At 47.8% G+C, this 19,771-nt stretch overlaps 1 protein-coding gene across 7 annotated transcripts in view; it reads right to left on the reverse strand.

Annotated features, from left to right (window-relative positions):
- Positions 1–12,710: 12,710 nt before the first annotated feature.
- LOC119952974 (C-Jun-amino-terminal kinase-interacting protein 4-like) overlaps positions 12,711–19,771 on the reverse strand; it is a 262,841-nt gene continuing 255,780 nt past the window's right edge. For all 7 annotated transcript variants that reach the window (XM_038776641.1, XM_038776637.1, XM_038776640.1 and 4 more), the window contains 3 exons: positions 18,890–19,066; positions 16,526–16,657; positions 12,711–13,948 (listed from right to left, as the gene is read on the reverse strand). In XM_038776641.1, the coding sequence (XP_038632569.1) occupies positions 13,833–13,948; positions 16,526–16,657; positions 18,890–19,066 (425 nt within the window). In that variant the 3' untranslated portion in view covers positions 12,711–13,832. The remainder of the gene's footprint in view (positions 13,949–16,525; positions 16,658–18,889; positions 19,067–19,771) is intronic.

Below are 19,771 nucleotides of genomic sequence, written 5' to 3' on the forward strand. Positions count from 1 at the left end.
GGGGCTGAGACACCGCTCGTACCTGGGATTCAGACACCGCTCGTACCTGGGGCTGAGACACCGCTCGTACCTGGGATTCAGACACCGCTCGTACCTGGGATTCAGACACCGCTCGTACCTGGGGCTGAGACACCGCTCGTACCTGGGATTCAGACACCGCTCGTACCTGGGGCTGAGACACCGCTCGTACCTGGGGCTGAGACACCGCTCGTACCTGGGGTTCAGACACCGCTCGTACCTGGGGCTGAGACACCGCTCGTACCTGGGGCTGAGACAACGCTCGTACCTGGGGTTCAGACACCGCTCGTACCTGGGGCTGAGACACCGCTCGTACCTGGGGCTGAGACACCGCTCGTACCTGGGGTCCAGACACCGCTCGTACCTGGGGTTCAGACACCGCTCGTACCTGGGGCTGAGAAACCGCTCGTACCTGGGGCTGAGACACCGCTCGTACCTGGGGCTGAGACACCGCTCGTACCTGGGGTCCAGACACCGCTCGTACCTGGGATTCAGACACCGCTTGTACCTGGGGCTGAGACACCGCTCGTACCTGGGACTGAGACACCGCTCGTACCTGGGGCTGAGACACCGCTCGTACCTGGGGCTGAGACACCGCTCGTACCTGGGGCTGAGACACCGCTCGTACCTGGGGCTGAGACACCGCTCGTACCTGGGGCTGAGACACCCCTCGTACATGGGGCTGAGACACCGCTCGTACCTGGGGCTGAGACACCGTTCGTACCTGGGATTCAGACACCGCTCGTACTTGCGATTCAGACACCGCTCGTACCTGTGGTTCAGACAACGCTCGTACCTGGGATTCAGACAACGCTCGTACCTGGGGCTGAGACACCGCTCGTACCTGGGGTTCAGACACCGTTCGTACCTGGGGCTGAGACACCGCTCGTACCTGGGGCTGAGACACCGCTCGTACCTGGGGTTCAGACACCGTTCGTACCTGGGGCTGAGACACCGCTCGTACCTGGGGTTCAGACACCGCTCGTACCTGGGATTCAGACACCGCTCGTACCTTGGACTGAGACACCGCTTGTACCTGGGGCTGAGACACCGCTCGTACCTGGGTTTCAGATACCGCTCGTACCTGGGGCTGAGACACCGCTCGTACCTGGGGCTGAGACACCGCTCGTACCTGGGGCTGAGACGTTGCTCGTACAAGCGGCGAGGCCACATTGGATTTGGTGCTGGGTAATGAACCAGGACAGGTGTTAGAATTGGAGGTAGGTGAGCACTTTGGTGATAGTGACCACAATTCAGTTACGTTTAAGTTAGCGATGGAAAGGGATAGGTATATACCGCAGGGCAACAGTTATAGCTGGGGGAAAGGCAATTATGATGCCATGAGGCAAGACTTAGGATGCATAGGATGGGGAAGGAAACTGCAGGGGATGTGCACAATTGAAATGTGGAGCTCATTCAAGGAACAGCTACTCCGTGCCCTTGACAAGTATGTACCTGTCAGGCAAGGAGGAAGTGGTCGAGCGAGGGAACCGTGGTTTACTAAAGTAGTTGAATCACTTGTCAAGAGGAAGAAGGAGGCTTATGTAAAGATGAGACGTGAAGGTTCAGTTAGGGCGCTCGAGAGTTACAAGTTAGCTAGGAAGGACCTAAAGAGAGAGCGAAGAAGAACCAGGAGCGGACATGAGAAGTCTTTGGCAGGTAGGATTAAGGATAACCCTAAAGCTTTCTATAGGTATGTTAGGAATAAAAGAATGACGAGGGTAAGAGTAGGGCCAGTCAAGGACGGTAGTGGGAAGTTGTGCGTAGAGTCCGAGGAGATAGGAGAGGTGCTAAATGAGTATTTTTCGTCAGTATTCATGCAGGAAAAAGACAATGTTGTCGAGGAGAATACTGAGATACAGGCTACTAGACTAGAAGGGCTTGAGGTTCATAAGGAGGAGGTGTTAGCAATTCTGGAAAGTGTGAAAATAGATAAGTCCCCTGGGCCGGATGGGATTTAGCCTAGGATTCTCTGGGAAGCTAGGGAGGAGATTGCTGAGCCGTTGATCTTTAAGTCATCATTGTCTACAGGAATAGTGCCAGAAGACCTGTTCTGTTTGGAGGATAGCAAATGTTGTCCCCTTGTTCAAGAGGGGAGTAGTGACAACCCCGGTAACTATAGACCAGTGAGCTGTACTTCTGTTGTGGGCAAAGTCTTGGAAAGGTTTATAAGAGATAGGATTTATAATTATCTAGAAAGGAATAATTTGATTAGGGATAGTCAACACGGTTTTGTGAAGGGTAGGTCGTGCCTCACAAACCTTATTGAGTTCTTTGAGAAGGTGACCAAACAGGTGGATGAGGGTAAAGCAGTTGATGTGGTGTATATGGATTTCAGTAAAGCGTTTGATAAGGTTCCCCACGGTAGGCTATTGCAGAAAATACGGAGGCATGGGATTCAGGGTGATTTAGCAGTTTGGATCAGAAATTGGTTAGCTGTAAGAAGACAGAGGGTGGTGGTTGATGGGAAATGTTCAGCCTGGAGTTCAGTTACTAGTGGTGTACCACAAGGATCTGTTTTGGGGCCACTGCTGTTTGTCATTTTTATAAATGACCTGCAGGAGGGCGTAGAAGGATGGGTGAGTAAATTTGCAGATGATACTAAAGTCGGTGGAGTTGTGGACAGTGCAGAAGGATGTTGCAGGTTACAAAGGGACATAGATAAGCTGCAGAGTTGGGCTGAGAGGTAGCAAATGGAGTTTAACGCAGAAAAGTGAGAGGTGATTCATTTTGGAAGGAGTAACAGGAAGGCAGAGTACTGGGCTAATGGTAAGATTCTTGTTAGTGTGGATGAGCAGACAGACCTCGGTGTCCATGTACATAGATCCCTGAAAGTTGCCACCCAGGTTGATAGGGTTGTTAAGAAGGCGTATGGTGTGTTAGCCTTTATTGGTAGAGGAATTGAGTTTCGGAGCCATGAGGTCATGTTGCAGCTGTACAAAACTCTGGTGCGGCCGCATTTGGAGTATTGCGTGCAGTTCTGGTCGCCGCATTATAGGAAGGACGTGGAAGCATTGGAAAGGGTGCAGAGGAGATTTACCAGGATGTTGCCTGGTATGGAGGGAAGATCTTATGAGGAAAGGTTGAGGGACTTAATGCTGTTTTCGTTAGAGAGAAGAAGGTTAAGAGGTGACTTAATTGAGGCATACAAAATGATCAGAGGATTAGATAGGGTGGACAGTGAGAACCTTTTTCCTCGGATGGTGATGGCTAGCACGAGGGGACATAGATTTAAATTGAGGGGAGATAGATATAGGACAGATGTCAGAGGTAGGTTCTTTACTCAGAGAGCAGTAAGTGTGTGGAATGCCCTGCCTGCAACAGTAGTGGACTCGCCAGCATTAAGGGCATTTAAATGGTCATTGGATAAACATATGGATGATAAGGGAATAGTGTAGATGGGCTTTAGAGTGGTTTCACCGCAAAATCGAGGGCCGAAGGGCCTGTACTGCGCTATAATGTTCTATGTTCGTACCTGTGGTTCAGACACCACCCGTACCTGGGGCTGAGACACCGCTCGTACCTGGGGCTGAGACACCGCTCGTACCTGGGGCTCAGACACCGCTCGTACCTGGGGCTGAGACACCGCTCGTACCTGGGGCTGAGACACCGCTCGTACCTGGGGCTGAGACACCGCTCGTACCTGGGGCTGAGACACCGCTCGTACCTGGGGTTCAGACACCGCTCGTACCTGGGGCTGAGACACCGCTCGTACCTGGGGCTGAGACACCGCTCGTACCTGGGGTTCAGACACCGCTCGTACCTGGGGTTCAGACACCGCTCGTACCTGGGGTTCAGACACCGCTCGTACCTGGGGCTGAGACACCGCTCGTACCTGGGGCTGAGACACCGCTCGTACCTGGGGCTGAGACACCGCTCGTACCTGGGGCTGAGACACCGCTCGTACCTGGGGCTGAGACACCGCTCGTACCTGGGGCTGAGACACCGCTCGTACCTGGGGCTGAGACACCGCTCGTACCTGGGGTCCAGACACCGCTCGTACCTGGGGCTGAGACACCGCTCGTACCTGGGGCTGAGACACCGCTCGTACCTGGGGTTCAGACACCGCTCGTACCTGGGGCTGAGACACTGCTCGTACCTGGGGTTCAGACATCGCTCGTACCTGGGGTTCAGACACCGCTCGTACCTGGGGCTGAGACACCGCTCGTACCTGGGGTTCAGACACCGCTCGTACCTGGGGCTGAGACACCGCTCGTACCTGGGGCTGAGACACCGCTCGTACCTGGGGCTGAGACACCGCTCGTACCTGGGATTCAGACACCGCTCGTACCTGGGGCTGAGACACCGCTCGTACCTGGGGCTGAGACACCGCTCGTACCTGGGATTCAGACACCGCTCGTACCTGGGGCTGAGACACCGCTCGTACCTGGGGCTGAGACACCGCTCGTACCTGGGGTTCAGACACCGCTCGTACCTGGGGTTCAGACACCGCTCGTACCTGGGATTCAGACACCGCTCGTACCTGGGGCTGAGACACCGCTCGTACCTGGGGTTCAGACACCGCTCGTACCTGGGGTTCAGACACCGCTCGTACCTGGGGTTCAGACACCGCTCGTACCTGGGGCTGAGACACCGCTCGTACCTGGGGCTGAGACACCGCTCGTACCTGGGGTCCAGACACCGCTCGTACCTGGGGCTGAGACACCGCTCGTACCTGGGGCTGAGACACCGCTCGTACCTGGGGCTCAGACACCGCTCGTACCTGGGGTTCAGACACCGCTCGTACCTGGGGTTCAGACACCGCTCGTACCTGGGGCTGAGACACCGCTCGTACCTGGGGCTGAGACACCGCTCGTACCTGGGGCTCAGACACTGCTCGTACCTGGGATTCAGACACCGCTCGTACCTGGGGCTGAGACACCGCTCGTACCTGGGGCTGAGACACCGCTCGTACCTGGGGCTCAGACACTGCTCGTACCTGGGATTCAGACACCGCTCGTACCTGGGGTTCAGACACCGCTCGTACCTGGGGCTGAGACACCGCTCGTACCTGGGATTCAGACACCGCTCGTACCTGGGGCTGAGACACCGCTCGTACCTGGGGCTGAGACACCGCTCGTACCTGGAGTCCTGACACCTCTCGTACCTGTGGTTCAGACACCGCTCATATCTGGGGCTGAGACACCGCTCGTACCTGGGATTCAGACACCGCTCGTACCTGGGGCTGAGACACCGCTCGTACCTGGGGCTGAGACACCGCTCGTACCTGGGGCTGAGACACCGCTCGTACCTGGGGCTGAGACACCGCTCGTACCTGGGGCTGAGACACCGCTTGTACCTGGGGTTCAGACACCGTTCGTACCTGGGGTTCAGACACCGCTCGTACCTGGGGTTGACACCGCTCGTACCTGGGGTTCAGACACCGCTCGTACCTGGGGTTGACACCGCTCGTACCTGGGGTTCAGACACCGCTCGTACCTGGGGTTCAAGGATACAGATTTCACCTGCAACTGGGAGCTCTTCTTGGGATGCAGGCGTTACTGATGCCGGTTCGCTCTGCGGGTATGGGCAGGGAGGAGGGGCATTGAGGTGTGTGTTTGGGGGTACAGGTGCTGGCTCTCCTTGGGGGAACAGACTGATAGCTTTTTCTGTTGCAGGCATGCGTCTCCCAGTGTCAGGTTACAGATTAGGTAAACTGGGGCTCAGACACACCCTGTTTCACACACCCTCACCAGCAAGGGGAAGTGTAATGTAGGCAATTTGACATCAATGGGAAAGTAATTGGGTGTGTGTGAAACTGGTTTGCTGTTTCGCCTATTTTTCACTGCTGCCCTTGGCAATCTCACCCCCTCCCTAGCTCCGTGCCTCAGGCATGGAGTGATGTCAAACCTACCGCACACCTTTCTATTTATAATCAAATCTTGACAAAATTACCGAGTTTGCCAACAAATGTTAAATTCGTTCTAAGATTGTTGAGAACTGAAAATAAGTTTGTATAAAATCCACAATTCACAAATTATCTTTCCACAGTCCAACAATCTTACTCAACCAGAAAAAGCACACAGAGTACAGGATCTCACAGGCTCAGTGAAGTCTGGCACTCGGAGTGGATACAGCAGCTGATTTGGAATCTCCACAGAGTAGGGGAGGATTGCGTGAGGCTGCTTGCTTGATGCAGTTTGTGCAGTGTCTTGCACAAAGCAGCAACTGGAGCTGAGAGAGAAAACCAGGTGATGAAGATAGATCTACAGCACTCAACTCCATCAATTCTCAATCACTGCAAGAGGACATTTATTCTGTAATTTCTCACTTGCTTGTCCCTCCTGGAAGGACAAAAAAAAAAAGCTTAATTTACTTAAAATGCCACAGGATGACACTGAACAAGCACCTGACTACTCACATCAGCAGCACATCTAGATAGATAGAACAGTACAGCACAGAACAGGCCCTTCGGCCCTCAATGTTGTGCTGAGCCATGATCACCCTACTCAAACCCACGTATCCACCCTATGCCCGTAACCCAACAACCTCCCCCTTAACCTTACTTTTATTAGGACACTACGGGCAATTTAGCATGGCCAATCCACCTAACCCGCACATCTTTGGACTGTGGGAGGAAACCGGAGCACCCGGAGGAAACCCACGCACACAGGGGGAGGACGTGTTGACTCCACAGACAGTGACCCAGCCGGGAATCGAACCTGGGACCCTGGAGCTGTGAAGCATTTATGCTAACCACCATGCTACCCTGCTGCCATCCAGTCCCTTGTGGGGTTTTTGCAAGAACAGGAAGGTGGGCAACAAGGCATTAATTTGAGAAGTGATGAAAGATGTCCATCTCCTCCTGTTCTTGTACCCTTCTTTAATAAAATGAAATGAAATGAAATGAAAAAATGAAATGAATATCACTTCTTGTCACGAGTAGGCTTCAATGAAGTTACTGTGAAAAGCCCCTAGTCGCCACATTCCGCCGCCTGTCCAGGGAGGCTGGTACGGGAATCGAACCGTGCTGCTGGCCTGCGATTTAGCTGAGTGAGCTAAACCAGCCCCTTTACATATGGGGTGGACAAGAGACATTTCTCTAAGAGAAGGTTTAGAGGTGACCTGACAGAAATCTTTTAAGATTATGAAGAGATTCAATAGGGTAGACTTAAGAGAAAATGTTTCCACTCGTTAGGGGAGATCAGACCTTGGGCTATAAAGATAAGATTAGCACTAATAAATCCAATGGGCAATGCAGACAGTGGTGAGAATGGGGAACTCACTACCACAGGAAATAGCTGATGCATTTAAGGGAAGCTAGATAATCACAACACAGAAAGGAATAGAAGATTATGTTGATAGGGTGAGAGAAGATGGGTGAAAGGTGACCCATGTGGAAAATCAACACCAGTATAGACCAGATGGGCTGAATGGTCTGTTGCTGTGCAATGTTTTTATATTTAAAAAATCTTTATTGTCACAAGTAGGCTTACATTAACACTGCCACAAAGTTACTGTGAAAATCCCCTAGTCGCACCATTCCGGTGCCTGTTCGGGTACACCGAGGGAGAATTCAGAATGTCCAATTCACCTAACAAGCACGTCTTTCAGGACATGTGGGAGGAAACCGGAGCACTGGGAGGAAACCTACGCAGACACGGGGAGAACGTGCAGACTCCGCACAGACAGTGACCCAAGCAGGGAATTGAATCTGGATCCCTGGCGCTACGAAGCACCAGTGCTAACCACTGTGCTACCATGCCGCCCACGTTCTATAAAATGTTTTCACTGACATTTTGCTGTTTTCCCACAGTGGCCACGCACAAGGACAGTTAACCCTGACCCCTGCTAATCTGAAAACAATCAGCAGGATGCGAGCATGAGAAGCCCGGGAATGCAGAACAGCACCCAATTTGCCCATTACGGTTATAAATAAACTCCCATTTCTCACATACACCTCTGCGATGTCACAGCTAAGACTGGGGACTCAGTGCAAAGTTTGGGTGGGGGAATAGGACAGGGGGAGGGGAAGAGACTTGGGTCCAAACCAGTGAATAGATCATAGAATTTAAAGTCCAGAAGGAGGCCATTCGGCCCATCGAGTATGCACCAGCTCCTGGAAAGAGCACCCTACCCAAGGTCAACACCTCCACCCTATCCCCATAACCCAGTAACCCCACCCAACACGAAGGGCAATTTTGGACACTAAGGACAATTTAGCATGGCCAAACCACCTAACCTGCACATCTTTGGACTGTGGGAGGAAACCGGAGCACCCGGAGGAAACCCACGCACACACGGGGAGGATGTGCAGACTCCGCACAGACAGTGACCCAAGCCGGAATCGAACCTGGGACCCTGGAGCTGTGAAGCAATTGTGCTATCCACAATGCTACCGTGCTGCCCTACTACTGCAGTCCCACTACTGCAGGAAGCATGCCCCTTGCTGGTGAAAAATGAAATGAAAATCGATTATTGTCACAAGTTGGCTTCAAATGAAGTTAATGTGAAAAGCCCCTAGTCGCAACATTCTGGCACCTGTTCGGGGAGGCCGGTACGGGAATTGAACCGTGCTGCTGGCCTGCTTTGGTCTGCTTTCAAAGCCAGCGATTTAGCCCTGTGCTAAACAGCCCCTGTAACAAGGTACTTGTGAATTACCACCACCATAAGGGGTGACAAACTAACGAACATGAAAATGAAATGAAAATCGCTTATTGTCACGAGTAGGCTTCAATGAAGTTACTGTGAAAAGCCCCTAGTCGCCACATTCCGGCGCCTGTCCGGGGAGGCTGGTACGGGAATCGAACCGTGCTGCTGGCCTGCTTTAAAAGCCAGCAATTTAGCCCTGTGAGCTAAACCAACATCAATCATTAATAAGGAATGCACTACAAAGAAAAATATACATGCTAATTAAATTTTTTCTTCTGTTTGGGGGGAAAAGGAAAAGAGATAGCAAGGATTACCCTGAATTAAGTATGAGAAACATCCTGTAATTTTATATATGGTGATAATGTCCCAAACTCACTTCACACCTATATAATAATAAAAAAAAATAATTTTAAGAGTACCCAATTCATTTTTTCCAATTAAGAGGCAATTTAGCTTTGCCAATCCAACTACCCTGCACATCTTCGGGCGAAACCCAAGCAAACACGGGGAGAATGTGCAAACTCCACACAGAGCCGGGATCGAACCTGGGATCTCGGCGCCGTGAGGCAGCAGGGCTAACCACTGCGCCACCGAGCTGCGCTATATATAATTTTTTAATGCATGAATCTCAGTTATCTTTAACATGTAGCAATAGGGACAAACTTAAGCATCAATTTTCTGATCCTACTAGTTCATCTCCATCATGAGGGAACAGCAAGAGGTGGCAAAGATACAAAGAGCATACAAAATAGAGGCAGAAGACCATATGGCCTATCGAGCATGCCCCGCCATTCAGTATGACCGCAGCTGATCTTGGCCTCCAACTCTTCCTGCCCATTTCCCAGATCCCTAGATTCCCAGGAGGTCAAACACCCATCAACCTCGGTCTTACATATATGAAACAATGGAGCATCCCAACCCAGAGAATTCCAAAGATTCACAACCCTTTGATTGAAGACATTTCTCTCCATCGCAGTTCTAAATGATTGGTCCCTTATCTTGAAACTGTGCCCCCTTGTTCTAGCCGCTCCACCCAGGGCAAATGCCTAAGTGTCTACCCTGTTAACCCCCTTTGCAATCTTCAATGTTTCAATGCTATCACCTCTCGGGCAGCACGGTAGCACAAGTGATTAGCACGGTGGCTTCACAGCTCCAGGGTCCCGGGTTCGATTCCCGGCTGGGTCACTGTCTGTGTGGAGCCTGCACATTCTCCACGTGTCTGTGTGGGTTTCCTCCGGGTGCTCCGGTTTTCTCCCACAGTCCAAAGATGTGCAGGCTAGGTGGATTGGCCATGATAAATTGCACTTAGTGACCATGCACTGTATGTTCTATGTTCCCTCTCTCGTTCTTTTAAAATCCAGAGAATATATACCCAATTTACTCAGCCTCTCAGTTAATCTACTTTCTTGGAGATGTTGGTTGAGGGAGGAATGTTGAAGAACTTCAAAATGTTTCACAGAATCTTTAACACTGACTCGAACAGGCAGAGAGCCTCGGTTTGACATCTCACCCTAATTTCCATTATTTGTAGATAGCAAAATACATTTTTTTTAAAGTCTATCACACAAACATACACACACGGCTAAAACACATGCCCCGTTGTGATAAAATTCCTATTCGGTGTCGCAGATGAAAGCCTGATTGACATTTCCAATTTAGCTCCGAGCTCATTGCCCTGAAGTGCTGCAAGATGTCAGATTCAATGGGTACTATCAGGGATTGATGCCTCTTAAATCAGAGTACATTGGACAGGACGTGGTACATTTGATCGACAATTAAACCAATGTCAAGTAAATACACAAATTCATTCAACTGTCCTTCAACCATAGGGAGCTGAATGACCCAACCTGTGTTCAGAATTACTCATCCACCAGAACAAAACTCTGTAAAAGCTTTTCCAATGTCTTCAATTTTGAGGACAGATACACAGGCACAAGATTCAGCCCCTCAAGTGGATTTCACCATCAGCTGCCACATTTCCCTTACAAGCCTGTTCAGACATAATACAGGGCATGCTGCAAATACTGATGGTTTCTGGTTACGCTGATGATCCACAAACCCTGTTCCCAGGAATTCCTTTTATCCGATAAAAAGGACTAGACTTTGAGCCCACTGTTTCCGTTAGCAGGATTTACCTGTACATTAATGGAGGCATTTTACACTCCCCAGACGCCACCCCCTCTGCCACCAATATGACCAAGAAGTTTGCTGTAAAGTCAACTCGCTGTATATGGGGCAACAGGCACGTTTCAGTCCTGTACAACACCACCACATTGTGGTCAGACAGCTGTACTGCAACTCAGGTTAACGGTCAATCAACAATATGTTCACAAAAAAAATTAGGGTGTACATTGACTAACCCTTCCCAACAGTGTAGAGAGAGCTTTACTCGGCATTATCAGCTTTATACAGAACAAAATGATGGAAACACTCAGCAGGTCAGGCTGCATTTGTGAAAGGAGAACCACAGTTAATGTTTTACATTGATGGTCTATCATCAGAACTCTGAAATGTTGGCTGTGACAGGGCTGGCAAGCCATTCAAATCTTCATTCACATCAGCAGTGCTGGAAGAGCCCATCAGTGTTGAGAAACTCCAGCCACTAAATCCATTTAATTTTTTATTAGCTTGCATGTTCGTGCTGTGTACAAAATGGCTGCTGCTTGTATCTACACCAATGGTCTGTTAGTTGGTTTTTGATGCAGCTGGTTGTCGGAGAAATGGTGGCCTGGGACCCTAGGAGAGTCCCCGACTCTTCTACCAATAGTGGCATGGAATCTTTACCATCCACCTGAAACATCAGGGTTTCAGTTTAGCTTTTATCAAAGGGCAGTATTCCCTTTACACTACAGTCTCACTATAGATTACGTGTAATCTAGATCAGTGCTTCTCAAAGTGTGGTACGCGTACCGGTGCCGGTACTCGAGCCATCGTCTGCCGGTACTTGGAGTGTTTCCAGAAAAGAAAGAGACAGTAATCCTGGATTGGCTTGTTTCGCTCACCGGTCCCTGGCACATTGAAAAAAAAAACTGCCGGTCCCCCACATCAGATAGTTTGAGATGCACTGGTCTAGATGATCTAGAGGTATCATAGTGGCACAGTGGTTAGCACTGCTGCCTCACAGCACCAGGGACCCGGGTTTAATTCTGGCCTTGGGTAACTGTGCGGAGTCTGCATGTTCTCCCCATGTCTGCGTGGGTTTCCTCCGGGTGCTCCGGTTTCCTCCCACAGTTCAAAGATGTGCAGGTTAGGTGGGCTGACCATGATAAATTGCCCCTCAGTGTCTAGCAGTGTGTAGGTTAGGTGGGGTTATAGGGATAGGGCAGGGGATTGGGCCTAGGTAGGATGCTCTTTCAGACGATCGGTGCAGACTCGATGGGCCGAATCACCACCATCTGCACTGTAGGAATTCTATGGTTCTATGCTATATGCTGAAGTCCCTGGATTTGGGTGGAAATCCATGAAGTTCTAGTTCAGAGGTGAAAGTTCTAACATTAGAGGCAGATAGGCACTTCTGCAATCAAGCTGGAAATATCTTTGTGCTGAAGAAATGAAATGCTTAATTATGACAGCTAGTCGGAGTGTAGAAGCACCCTTCAACTCTGTCCCAACAATGTTCTTTAAAACTCCAATTCACTACAGCACTCCAACAATAGTGATACTACTGACCTGGAGAGGTGGGTGTCACCTGTTAATTCACGATGACATGAACATTTCTGTTTCACAGTGACACACTGCCTAATATTGCTGAATTTGAGAGATCTATTACCTGGTACCATTGAGGGTTAGTTTCATACTGCCCCGGAAGTCATCTTCCTTGGGCCTATATTGTCCATAAAAATGTCCTTCAATCAAGTATCCAAGGGCAATGCGCAGTATTCCAACCAATTCCCCAGATAACACAATACAGAGAGGGAATGCACATCAACACTGATTACCAAGAAGAGGGCATTTTAAAGTGCTGCTTTTGGATGGGAGGCAAGGTTTAGGGTGTTGAAATGGTTTTGAGGGAGATTATTTGTCTGGCTTCACTATAAAATTGATAACATCACCAATTTAGATTGCTAAAAGGTAAAAAAAAACAATTGCAGGAAACTTGACCGAATAAAAATAAAATGCAATTTATTCAGTCATTGTAAATCAAGGGGCCCAGAATGAATCCATTTCCAGTTTCTATGATGTGAGAACGCAGGTCCCATTACACAAATTAGTTCAGAGCTGCAGAAACACAATCAGGAAAACACCAGCCTTCTTTGTTTACATATATATATTTTTCTTGTACAAAGTTACATTCTGAACCACAAAGGTTCATTAATAATAGGTAATAAATACTGAAATGGCTACACTGGAATATGAGCTATTCAAGCTCACCATAATGAAGCCTTGGGTTTCAACAGAGAGCAATTCAACGCCGGAGCATTCAGTTTTCAAATTACAGAGCAATTAAAATACAAGATAAAGTGTCTAAAGAGGTCAACTTACAAAAAAAATACAGACCATAAAATTTGTATTTTTTTTAAAATATGCTTAGAGAGACGCAAATGTTCCTTTCTCAACAAAACTGTCAATATAATTAAAGCACTTCTGTTAGAGAAAAGAAGACATTTTAGTAGTGTATAAAATGATTCTGAGGTGCAGTACAGGTTGTTAATGTTCCCTGTCAAAACTGTCCAGAGTTTTCTACAATAAATTGCAAGAAAGAAAACTGAACCGGATGATATTCCCCTAAACACCACAAGGCTCTAAAACAAGACTGACTGATGGACTGTTTTCTCCCCCCTCTCCCTACCAATCATTTGACACGAGTGCTACTCCGGGTTAATATCCTTTGGTAACCGTGATAACACCCACACAGAAATAAATAGCTTTCTTTATAATCATTGCAAATACAAATTAGTTCTTTAGAATAGTGTTAGCATAATAACCCTTAAGAACTAACACCTGTTGTTTTACTAAGGCAGCCTATGTTCTTTGAAGTGAAGTGACTATGCTCAGCAAGCGCTGTCTTTTAACAGTAGGATAACCCTATAAAAAGGACGAGGACAGAAGAGCAGCTCAGAGAAGCTGACCGCCTGCTCTGAACTCACCATGCAAACTGAGGAACCATGGTGAAAAACTGCTCAAACACTCTGCGGTGAAGAAATTAAACAAAAATAAACCAAAATAAAACAACATGCAAGGTTTTCGTGTAACTCAGTCATTCTGTCGTGAAGTTGTATAATTCAATCATCGTTGAACATGACCTGCCACACAATTAAGTGACTTCTCTCTGCTTTGGCCAGTGAAGGCTGAATCTGTAGAGTCTCCCTGAGCTCCTCGGTCTCTTCACTCTCATCACCTAAAGGGAACAACACATTTCATGACGTATGAAGATAACAAGAAGATATTGTTCATCCTACTGCACAGAAGCCGACCATTCAGTAATTTTATTTGTACCAGTACTAACCCTCGGATTAGTTCCACCCACCCACGCTGCTCTTTCCACACAGCCATACAAAATATTTCCCCTTCGAGTAGATATCCAATTCCCTGTGGAAAGTTACCACTCAATCTGTTTCCACCATTCTTAGATAGTGAGTTTGAGATGAGAAACATTCAGCGCAGATGTCTCATTGCTTTTTAAAAAATAAATGGAGTGTATTGATTTGGAACCCATACAGGGTACAGCTTCTCAGGATAGCACTGGCGAATGCCAAAGGAAGCCAATACCCCACCTGCCAAAGGAACACTGTGACCCAACTCCATATACCTGGCTTGGGTACACCCTTTAATATCCTTGCATAACAGAAATTCTATCTCAGATTTAAAATTAACAACTGTTCCCGCAGAGAGTTCCAAACTTCCACCACCCTTTGAGTGAAGAAGTTCTTCCTAACATCGCTCCTGAACAGTTTTATTTCTACCTACCCACTTCCGCTACCTGGGGATCCAAATAGCCCATGACTGGAAAGGGATCCACAAATGGAACCTCACCAGCCTGACGGAGGAAGTAAAAATGGACCTGCAAAGATGGAACACACTCCCACTCTCCCTCGCGGGGAGAGTCCAGATGATCAAAATGAACGTACTGCCCAGGTTCCTCTTCCCGTTTAGATCCATTCCGATCTACATCCCCAAGGCCTTTTTCAAAGTGCTGGACAAACTTGTCATGGCGTTCGTATGGGGGGTGGGGGGGGGGGGGGGGGGGGGGGGTTAAAAATGCTAGGATCCCAAAGAAGGTCCTACAAAAAACAAAATCCAGGGGGGGGGGGGGGGGCTAGCCCTCCCGAACCTACAATTCTACCACTGGGCGGCAACAGCCGAGCGAGTAAGGGGATGGATCCAGGAGCCAGAAGCCGAGTGGGTGCGTGCGGAGGAGGCCTCCTGCATGGGGACCTCCCTCCGGGCCCTCGCCACGGCAGCAACCAACTGCGGCAGCAATTTGGCCTGACCAAAATGTCGGACAAGGCTCCCATCTGCAACAACCATAGGTTCACACCAGCACTGACTGACGCCACCTTCAAAAGGTGGAAGCAGGACGGGGGGACACTGACAGTCAGGGACCTATACATGGACGACAGGATCGCAACACTGGACGAACTGACAGAGAAATTTCGGCTAGCCGGGGGGAACGAGCTACGGTACCTGCAGCTCAAAAACTTCTTACGAAAGGAGACAAGGACGTACCCACAACCGCCACGACAGACACTACTGGAAGACCTACTGGACGCAAGTATCCTAGAGAAAGGGAACTGTAGCGACATGTATGACCGACTGGTAGAAAGGGTCAACACCGTACTGGACGCAACAAGAATGAAATGGGAGGATGACCTGGGGATTGAGATAGGGTGGGGACTCTGGAGCGAAGCACTGCATAGGGTCAACTCCACCTCCACGTGCGCAAGGCTCAGCCTGATGCAACTAAAAGTGGTACATAGAGCCCACTTAACAAGAAACCGTATGAGTAGGTTCTTCCCGGAGGTGGAGGACAGATGTGAACGGTGCCAAAGAGGCCCGGCCTACCACGCCCACATGTTCTGGTCTTGCCCCAGACTTGTGGAGTACTGGACAGCCTTCTTCGAGGCTATGTCCAAAGTGGTGGGGGTGAGGGTGGAGCCATGCCCGATAGTGGCGGTCTTTCGGGGTTTCAGACCAGCCAGATCTATTCCTGGGAAGGAGGGCGGACGCCCTTGCCTTTGCCTCCCTGATCGCCCGCCATAGAATCCTGTTTGGCTGGCGGTCAGCAGCACCGCCCAGAGCTGCAGACTGGCTGTCCGACCTCTCGGAATCTCTTCAAATGGAGAAAATCAAATTCGCCATCCGAGGGTCAGACAACGGCTTCCACAGAACGTGGGAGCCATTCATGCAATTGTTCCGGGACCTGTTTGTGGCCAACGAACAAGAGGAAGAATAGTCGGATGGCCAAGAATCAGGGGAAAATGGACGGGAATCGAGGGAAGATAGCCAGGGGGGGGGGGAAGAGGGCTACGGGTTCGTTATGGGGGTTTGATGGCAAGCTAAGGCCCAAAACCAAACTGTAAATAATTGCCTATAAACATGTGCCTCGGCCATATTGGGGAATGTAAAATATGTATGCCGGCTAAAGGGGGCGGCCACAGTTGTTACTATGAAGATGCTTACCTGTAAATATACATGTCAATTTTTGCGTGTTTTTTTTTCTTTTTATCTAATAATTTGTAATTTGTTGGATATAAAATATGAAAACTCAATTAAAAACATTTCAAAAAAAAATTTCTACCTACCCACCTTTCCCTGTTAATACCTGGAATACCCCCTTCCCCAGCCTAGTAAAGTGTACTAAATGGGGAATAGACAATAGAACTCCGCTCTTCAATTAAGGTACGGGAGACAAATGGAACATTTCCCATAATGAAGTTCATATTTATATTAAGCAGTAAATATGCAATATCCTCACCCATCCTGAAGTCAATGTATCCCTCGCCACCACTCATAACCAGCACCGATCTCACTGGCTGTTGGCTGGATCCATCTGATACAGAAGCTCCCAATTTTTCAAACGGGTATTCAACATCACCAAACGGTATACCTAGAGCACGACCAAACAAGGTTTAAAATATTTCAACACCAGCAAAGATCACTTTTGTTTTTCAAAGACGCATCAATCCTACATTCTTCTTCTATGTAATAACTGTCAGCAGGAGTGCAGTGGAAACCTGCACTGGCTCAGTCCTGATTGACTGATTGGTAGGGAGACATGCTTCACCAGAAAAACAGTCCTGTAGAGCTGGAGTATTCTGCTTCAACAAGGCACACACAAAACATTAGCACATAGATTGTGGCAAAAATCCAATCTAAAGTGAGACTGGGGCCTGAACGCAATTCCTCTGAACAGGATGTCCTGCTACCGTTAACAACAATATTCTTCTAAAGTAAAAGGCACAATGTGGCCACATTTCACCACCAGTTTCAGCAGGAATCTAATCACTCCTTTACAGCAGCACAGGATAAAAGTAGTTTTTAGACCTCCAGCTCTGGTATATCTGGAATGAAAATATTGAACTTGAGAATGCAAGGGTCCTTCCTGTTAGTTCCCTGATTTCCCCATTGTTTTATCTTTTGCGCTGTTATAATTTTTGATCCATGAGTTATTAAGGGACATGTATCTTTAAGTCAAGCAGCAGGGAGAACGAGAATTCTGAAGTTACAGGAGAAAACACTCTGCTAGTCTGAACAGGAGCTTCAGATGTTTCGACACCAGAGAGCAGGGTGGGGTGAGGAAGGACTCGGTTTGATTGATTGATTGGTGGCCAATGAATTGGACAAAAAGCCGTACTTTGTCCGGTAACAGGTGGTGATTGGATCCTATCCCAGTGGGGTCCCAAGGAGCATAGTTTGGCTTCTGAAAGCACAGGGACAAGGACTCTCGCTCTCTCCTCTGTGTTCTCTCCAGAAAGGCTGTGAGTGCTGTATTCTGAAACTACAGAGACCTGAATTAATCTACAGTAAAACCTCAGACTGAAAGCAAAGTTTGAAGAGGAAGGTGCGAGAAATCACCATCTGAAACAAGGACGCTTTCTTTCCTTTTAACTTATGATTTTTTACCCCTTTCCTTCTCTGTTTGTCTGTCTTGTGTGTATAATATGTATATAACATATATATTGGAGATAGAGAGAGTGAGTTGGGGGGGGGGGGGGGGGGGAATAAATAAAGTGGGGAATTAGATAATAATTAACCAGTTGTATTTGCTGCATATCTCATTACAATTTTTGTTACAAATAAAACGTAATTGTGTTTGCAATCACAAACCTGGTGACTGTAATTATTGGGCAGCCCAAGGTCAAAGACTTGGGTATTTTTTGAAGAATTGTTGGTTAATTCAGTTGTGTTGTGACTCTGGGTCAAGCGGGCTAGAATTGACCGTGTACTAACCCAGGGTGTCTTAACAGGAAGAAAGGTCAAAGGAGTGGTTAAAAATTGGGCGGCATGGTGAACGCAGTGGTTAGCACTGCTGCCTCATGGTCTCAAGGACCCAGGTTTGATCCCGGATCACTGCCTGCATGGAGTTTGCACATTCTCCCCGTGTCTGCGTGGCTCTCACCCCCACAACCCAAAGATGTGCAGGGTAGGCTGATTGGCCACGCTAAAAAATTTGATACGGTTAAAGGAGAATACGTTAATTCACAAAGAAATATCAGTTTAATTCAATAGTTAGCTTAACTAAGTTGCTAACATATTCAATATGTACAACTCCAGAACATAAGCACACAATTTGGACTGAAATTTCCATGTAGTAGTGAGAGCTCTCATTGTCAGAGGTGCTATTTTTCAGATAAAACATTAAACCGAAGCCCCATCTGGCTGTTTCAGTAGTATAGGTGGATACTAACGATCCCATGATACTCTTCAGCAGAAGGAAGTTCTGTCCCAATGGGTCCTGGCCAACATTCCTCCCTCAATCAACTCCAAGAAAAACAGATTAACTATTGCATCTGAGACGTTGCTGTGCACAGTGATTTATTTGTATTCACAAAACGTATTCACAGAATGTGAGCAATACTGTCAAAATCTGTATTTATTGTCCATGTCTTTACATTACTGGTCACCTAACATAACCACGGGAAAGAATTTTGCAACACCGTTCAGGTTTTAAATAAAAGTATTTTTCTTAATCAAATATAACAAACATGACTTCATAAATAAGAATTAGATTTGCCAATCATCATGTCCCTGAGTGTAATTCCCACCAGAAATTCAATAAAGAATCTAGTTTCGGGAGCATGTTTCCTGTGGGGGTAAAGGCTGCTCTCAAACTGCTCACCTGGAACGGCTACAAAGAACTTCACAGCATCCCGGTGTCCGTGGAAACATAGCTGAGCATGTGCCATAGAGCAGTACGGTATAAATGTGCCAGGGGTGATCTTGTCACTGTTTTCATCGCCATAGACACGGATGACATTTCCGGGACGGTTTCCTGTTCCCCCTGGTGCCTTATTGGCTGGAGAAAGAGAGCACGTGGTAAATGACAACTAGTTCAGTGACAAACTGAGAAGATTCCTGGAGAAAATCATTACATATATACAAAAAAAGACAGCCTCTAGCATGGCAGTGTTGGCTGAAGCTGAAGCAAAATGGAAAAGGTGTTAAAGTAACTTTAGGAAGACCGTGCCAGTTCAGGAAAGATTGGGGTAAAATAAATTGACGGAGCATGCTCGGTTCGGGACTATGTCAGGCGAACATGGGTAATGGAGTGTGCTTAATGCTAATCTGCCACTTCTCTCCTGTCTATGAAAATTCTGATGATACTGGAGCTGTGACATTAAGAAAATTACATTTACTGGAATATTTGCAGTAAATATCATTGGATTCAGATCCATGAGATTTAAATAGTGGTAGCAGTAAAACTTCACTAAAAATGCTTTGTGAAGTTTTATTTTATAAACTGGTCTCTAACTTTAAAAGTACTTTATTAAAATTAAAGTTTTAAATGAGTAATTTTGCAGTCAAGTAGACGGAGGTTTAAACTATGCACAGTGGTTACAATTGTACAGCAATCAGTTGATGGGTAAGCTTCTACATCATCTCAGAAGTATAGTAGTTATATCAGACTTCCTATCCCAGCTGTAAGTTCTAACCCATGGACTATAGGTATTAACCTTCCACACTGCAAATTTCACAAAGCATGTGAAAAACTCAAATCCAT

The sequence above is a fragment of the Scyliorhinus canicula genome, chromosome 18 (assembly GCF_902713615.1).
Source record: "Scyliorhinus canicula chromosome 18, sScyCan1.1, whole genome shotgun sequence".
In the NCBI taxonomy this organism is placed as follows: domain Eukaryota; kingdom Metazoa; phylum Chordata; class Chondrichthyes; order Carcharhiniformes; family Scyliorhinidae; genus Scyliorhinus; species Scyliorhinus canicula.